Here is a 6,801-nt window from a genome sequence, read left to right as displayed (position 1 = left end):
CTCTACCTCATGCTTGTGAATCAGATGTGAGTTCTCAGCTACTGCTCCAGGACGTGCCTGCTTGTCTGGTGCCACATTACCCAACATGATGACCATTGACTCTAATCCTCTGGAACCATGAACTTCAAACTGAATGTTTTCTTTTATAAGTTGCCTTATAACAGTGTCTTATAACAACAATAAGACACTTGCTTTAAGTAGGAACATGTGGTGCATATGTAACAGATATTGTAGTGCTGTATTTTATCAGTGCAGCAAAATACTTCAGATACGTTTTTTGGACAATATTTTTGCATTATACATTACTAGAGAGTTATTTGGGGACTGGAAAAGTAGGTCAGTGGTTAAGAGCACTTGCTATTTTTTCAGAGGATGTGGGTTCAGTTCCTAGCACATCACAGTTTCAAGGGATCTGATGCCGTCTTCTGATTTCCATGGATATCCGGTACACATACATGTAAGCAATACATTTATATACATAAAATAAAAATAATAAATAAATCTTTTAAAAGAAGTAGGAATATAAAGCATCATCTTTGAATATTTTAACAAAAGCTTTGCTAATTAATAATGCTTATAATAATAATAAAGGAGGACTGTTTATTTGCCACAAACAAAATAAAAATGGTAACTACTATTGATTAACTGTTCCTTTTTGTGCAAACATTATACTTTTGCTTAGACTACTTCTATTAATATAATCTCAAAATTGAGATTGCACTTTCTATTGCAATGTGATGCCATTTTAGAAGCAGTGTTGATTATCTTTAGCAGTCGGGTTAAATCTAATTTCTATTAGGAATAATAGAAATAATTTATTTCTATTAGGATTATCTTAATTCCTTCTACATCAATTATGATTTTTTGATATAGGCTAGTTATAATTATATCACAATTCCATAAATGGAATGATGGGGAATGACTAGTTGCATATAAATAAATTCAGACATTATTATATGGGATATAACAGATAAATGACTTTGAAGTTTCCATTTTTTTTTTCTGTGAAAACCAGAAAGCCGCACAACAGGACCACATGTTCCTCTTTTGGGAGTTTACTTAAATAATCTTGGGCGTGGTCCTGACCTCCCCCCCCCAGGGAGGGGTCAGGACCTGGCCTTCTGGGATTTGGAGTCCAGAGTGCTTACTCTCAGGGTCAGGAGGCTAGGATAGATGCAAGGTGCTGGGGCCTAAGCTCCCTACTTAACACCAATATGTTTCCATGAGATTTGTGTCATTTTTTTGCCATGACAACTCTCTCTGTAACGTTTTGAATTTTATAAAGCGTAACCATGGGCAAGAGATGGGATGCTGTGAACCCGCTGGCAGGCAGTGAATTATTAAATGTTCTAGAGGAGAACTTTCTGTGAGCTGCAAGCTCAGTGCTCTCTCTTACTTCTCACTTTGAAAAAATAGTTCTGGAGAAAAGAGATAGCTCTTGCAAGTTCTCCTTTAAAAACATAGGCAGCAAAGAATCATGAAACCAGGGAGAAAAACTTGATTTTCTATAAAAGCAAGCAAACAAACAAAAATCGTCTATTTGGTTTGGAGGAACAGTCATGAAACATTATGGCTAATTGTTAATTTCCTTTATAATTAAAAAGAGGAAACCTTTTTGCAGTGAACTATCAGAACTGCTCTCAGTCTCAAGAGAAGGTGAATGAAGATATCATCATGTGAGTCCAGATAAAGAACTATGTTCCTACTTCATCCAATCAATAGCTATAAGAAAAAACTGGAAACCTTCATCATTCACATTAACATAAGTGGTTAAAGTAACCGTGCTTTTCTCTCATCCCATATATAGGATAATGAGTACATAATTTTCCCATATACTTAAAGGGTATGAGTCTGGGGAGATGGCTCCTTCAGTAAGGTGCTTGCTGTGTGAGTGGGAGGAACTGAGTTCAGGCCCCCACCACCCTCTCTAAAGTCGGGCATGAGGGAGACAGAGTCTTAAAGCTCATTAGCAAGACAGTATAGACAAGTCAGCCAGCTCCTTGTTGCGCAAAATACCCCGTATTAACAGATAGGATGGAGCACAAAGAAACAACTAACGTTGACCTTTGGCCTCTGAATGTGAAAGCACACACGTGGGTGCATAAACATAAATACTTTACAAACACAAAAGAATTAAAAATAAAAAGTATGTGGTCATATTTTCTGAGTTTTATGTGGCAAAACTGTCATCAACAGAAAAGTAAGGATCTGTGTTTTTATTGCCAGTTTTGCCCCTAGAACTGCAGTACCTCAATACCTCTGTTAAAAGATAAAGGATTTATTTTTCCTCTCCTAAAAAAAATTATTTTCTTTTTAACTGTTATAGAAAAATGCAATTTAAATATATTTTAGAATTTGAAAGATGAGCTAGCAATAGAATTTCCTGGGAGAGCTTGGCACGTGTAAGGCCTTGGGTTTGAGGCACAGCATCACAAAAAGAAAAGCAAAGGAAGGCGTTAGGAGGACGGGCGGTGGAAGAGGAATCGAGGGAAACATTGAAGCGAGTATTTCTTAAAATAAAGTTTAATTGAGACTAAGTTGTATCCAGATTAACAATCACAAAGTCTGGATAATGGAAAGCCATAAAGGCATCTGTTTCGTAAATCTGAGTTGGCAGTAAGCTTGACTTTACTCACCAGCACGTGCAGAGTTAGTGCTTCTCTTCACAGGATTTCTATACTTTATCACTAAGCTTTTTAAAATCTGCAAACAGACCAGAACGACACCTAGTGTTTTCTCTGGCCCTTGACTGTTCATTTATTTGTAGTCTAAAATGGTCTGTACAACTGGGACTCAGAACTCTCCATGTAGCTCAGAGTAGCTTTGAACTCATGGTCATCCTTCTTTTAGGTCTAAGAATAAAGTCCTTAAGCACAGCCTCATGTGTCTCCATAGATACAAACTAATTGAAGTTAAATAAATTCTAAATCCACTTCCTCGTCTCTATCATTTTTTACGGACTCAGGGTGTGTGTGTGTATGGGGGTTGCTCCTGTTGACTGATGTTCTGTGATGTACACATTTTCTAAACTGTAGCACTGTTTTATGATTGAGCTGAAAGAGCTCTGTACAAATTCTGGATACATGTTCTTTCCCAGATTTGAAAGGCAAACTGTTCTCTCCCACCAAGTTTTCATTTTCTTAAAGACTTACTGTGAAACACAAAAGTTTTACATTTTGATGAATTTCAATTTATTGAGTAGTTTCTTTATGAATTGTGCTTCAGAACTTTAGAATTCCTTGAGAAACCCAGAATTACTGCTTTTCTTGTAGCCGTGTGCATGGTTTACCCCTTACCTGAAGACTTGTGGTTCAGTTTGACTTACTTTCTGACGAAGGAAGGGTTCACCCCCATCTTTCTCACTCATTATCCCCGCATATTTTTAAGGACACAGCTATACTTTCTCACCCACACAGCGTGTTACTTTTGCTAAAAGCCAACTATCAGTTACTGTAAGGATTAATTTCTAACTTCTAAAAATTTTGTAATTATCAATATATTTGTCTTTACACTAGCACCATACAGTGTTCTTCTTTACTGTAGAATCATTTTAATTAATAAATAAAATCAGAAATTAAGGTCCAGAACAACTTCATGTTTAAAAATGATCCTGGATCTTCTGAGTCCTACAAACATTTTAAAATGTCATTGTCAATTTTTTAATATTTTTGTTTTGTTTTGTTTTGTTTTTTACACAGGGTCTGTCTGACTATGTATCCCTGGTCAGCATAAAAATCTCTGTGTACACTAAGCTAGCTGGCCTGACCTCTCCGAAATCTACCTGCCTTTGCCTCCTGATGGTATTGAAAGTCTGTACCACCATTCCACAAGATGCCACTTTGGCTTGATGCTTAAGACTGCTTATCAACAGCAAAGACATAAACAGAAGCACAAAAATGAGACCCGCAGAATGGTAGGGTTTTGTTCAGAAAACTAACTAAGATGACAGAGTAGCCTTTTTAAACCTCAATTGGGAATGCTGCAAAGTTTAGTACTAAACAAATCTGTAAGTAAATCTTCAATGGGCACCAGTCTTACTTTATTCTTTAGTTCTAAGTGCTTAGCTCCCTTGACTTCCAACCACTTACTTTCTTTGTAGGCTCTTTCTCTTCAGGGTAAATACCACCTGTCTGCAGAATTCCTGAACTAGGCCTTGTCCCTCTTTTCTTAACCTATAGTTTAATATTTGTCTCCCAGAGTCATTTTGCTCAGGTTGTTTGTTGGAATTCTGCCTGGAAGCTCTGGCTTCCAAATTCCACCTCAAGCCTTCTCCAGTCCTAGAGTCTTTAGACTCCTAGTTCAGGACATCGAATATGTTCAAACCGGAACTGTTGCTAATACCTGAAAATCTGTCTTATTCCATGAAGGGCACTCTCTTGACTACACTGCTCAACCTAAGCATGCTCTCATCTGTGCTAGCTCTTCTAACTCATGCTTACACACCAGTTCCTCTGTGACCTATCCCGTTTGCTCCCTTCAAGTACACCTGAACCTTTCTTTTATGTCCCACTGTCCCCAGAATGTCAGTATCTGTATTGCACATGAGTACAGCTCTAGAACCTCACACAGTACATTCCCTATATGTGCTTATTAAATAACCTGCTTCTTACCTATCCTCCTAGTTAGGTGTTGACTTAGTCAGGGTTTCAATTACTGTGAAGAGACACCATGACCATGGCAGCTCTTATAAAGGAAAACATTTAATTGTATCTGGCTTACAGTTTTAGAGGTTTAGCCCATTATCATCACGGTGTGACATGGTGGCATGCAGGCAGACATGGTGCAAGAGAACGAGTTTTACATCTTGACCTGCAGACAACAGGAAGTGGTATGAGTCACTGGGCGTGGCTGGAGCACATATGAAACCTTAAAGCCTGCTTCCACAGTGACATATTCCCTCCAAAAAGGCCATACCTACTCCAACAAAGCCACACCTTTTAATAGTGCCACACCCTACGGGCTTATGAGGGTCAATTACATTCAAACCACTGGGAGTGTTAAAACTCCTTTCAACTCTTCCATAGTATGATCCATAAAATGACTACCCACAATATTTAGCCTTTACCTTAACATAAGTTCCTTACATTGAATTCTAGAATAAGGGTTACATATGTACACACACACACACACACACACACACACACACACACACCTTCTGTTAGTTGTTTGTGAATAGTAACATTTTCTTTCCCCTCTTATTCCACTTGGACCTATCTTAATTACCTCAACGTAATTTAATACCTGAAAGTATTATAAATACTGGAAGAAGATAGAATAAACAGGTTTTAAAAGTAGTAGTTTCTACTAATAACATCAAAAATATGTTCTAGATGCTGTAAAGAGAAACGTAGAATATTATTTAATATTTGTTCATTCTGTTATTATTGGTGCTTTTAGTTATTTTCTAGGTTCCAGAATAAATTTCATCAAATATTAGCTCTCTTTTCTATTTTCAGTAGTTGCTGACGGATTTTCTTTTGTCTTATCACAGGGGAAAGCAATGCTTCTGCCAAATGTTCCAATCATCTTCCTTCAGCTTGACTCTGTACTATGTTGGGATAGGAGCAACTGCCCTCATTTTTGGCTACATACAGATTTCCTTCTGGGTCATAACCACTGCCCAGCAAACCAGAAGAATTCGAAAACAGTTCTTTCATTCAATTTTGGCACAAGACATCAGCTGGTTTGATGGCAGTGACATCTGTGAACTTAACACTCGCATAGCTGGGTAAGGGAAATACAGTTAGTGTATGGACTTGGTGTGTGCGTAAATGAACCACAGGAACCTTCTTTGTTGCAGTGACATCAACAAAATCTGTGGTGGCGTTAGAGATAAGATGGCACTGCTGTTTCAGAACATGTCTGGGTTTTCTGTTGGCCTGGTGATGAGCTTAATAAAGAGCTGGAAGCTCTCCCTGGTGGTTCTGTCCACATCTGTCATATGGCTTCGTCCTCAATGTGCTCAAGGGTAAGCAAGCAAGGTCAGGGCCTGGCAGCAGCAGAATGAGCCCAATACCTAACCACGTTTGCAAAAGAGAGAGGGGTGTTTCTGTTTATTCTGTATGTCCTAAAGTATAAGAGAGATTATTGACCTCTGATTATTTAACCAGTAATTACTTTTATATCTTCAAATTATATGACTAAGATGTGATTTTCATCAATATCTTACTAACAGAAAAACTAGCCTAGTGCTGCTTCAAAGGGCAGCAAAGGTAGGGGATGACTACACATTGGACATTAAGTTGTTGCTGACAGAGCTTTGTATATTCGAAATCCCCCAATGAATGCACTCTGTGGAAGTGAAGATTAGAAACTCTTAAGTAACACACTTAAAATACTGCGTGATATCAGTCTCTTCAGTTTTACACTTTACATACCTTTAAATGGTTCAGAATATATATTAACACCCAAGTAAACATATTTCAGCTTTCTACACAAGTTTCTATTTTCATTCTCAATTGCTTTCTGAGCAATGTTCTAGTGTATGTATCAGAAGATTGTGATTTTATCCGCAATCTGGCTTTGAAGCTTCTGTGTATGTCTGTGTATCTCTGTGTAATCTCTCAGAATGATGTCTCTGCAGCTCTCCAGTGGCCATGCCCAGTACTTACATCAAAGGCACTATTACTTTTAATTTTTTAATACTCATTTTTCAAAAATAGAATTCATAAAATCTCTTGACTCCCTTGCTATCATTATACAAGTCCAATCAAAGATTTCTAGCAATAAAAATATTCCATGATTGAACTGATTTCTTAAAGGGAAGCTTGGATATTTATACGACAGATATTTTTAAAGATT

The 6,801-nt window shown here is 37.5% G+C and overlaps 1 protein-coding gene across 1 annotated transcript in view; it reads left to right on the top strand.

Annotated features, from left to right (window-relative positions):
• The first annotated feature begins 1,292 nt into the window (after positions 1–1,292).
• Abcb5 (ATP binding cassette subfamily B member 5) overlaps positions 1,293–6,801 on the top strand; it is an 87,078-nt gene continuing 81,569 nt past the window's right edge. Inside the window, 5 exon segments of the mRNA XM_013347025.1 lie at positions 1,293–1,366; positions 1,605–1,676; positions 5,537–5,728; positions 5,801–5,937; positions 5,940–5,968. Coding sequence (XP_013202479.1) covers positions 1,293–1,366; positions 1,605–1,676; positions 5,537–5,728; positions 5,801–5,937; positions 5,940–5,968 — 504 coding nt within the window.

This window comes from Microtus ochrogaster, chromosome 1, assembly GCF_000317375.1.
Source record: "Microtus ochrogaster isolate Prairie Vole_2 chromosome 1, MicOch1.0, whole genome shotgun sequence".
Taxonomy (NCBI): domain Eukaryota; kingdom Metazoa; phylum Chordata; class Mammalia; order Rodentia; family Cricetidae; genus Microtus; species Microtus ochrogaster.
This window is presented reverse-complemented; position numbering and strand designations above follow the sequence as displayed.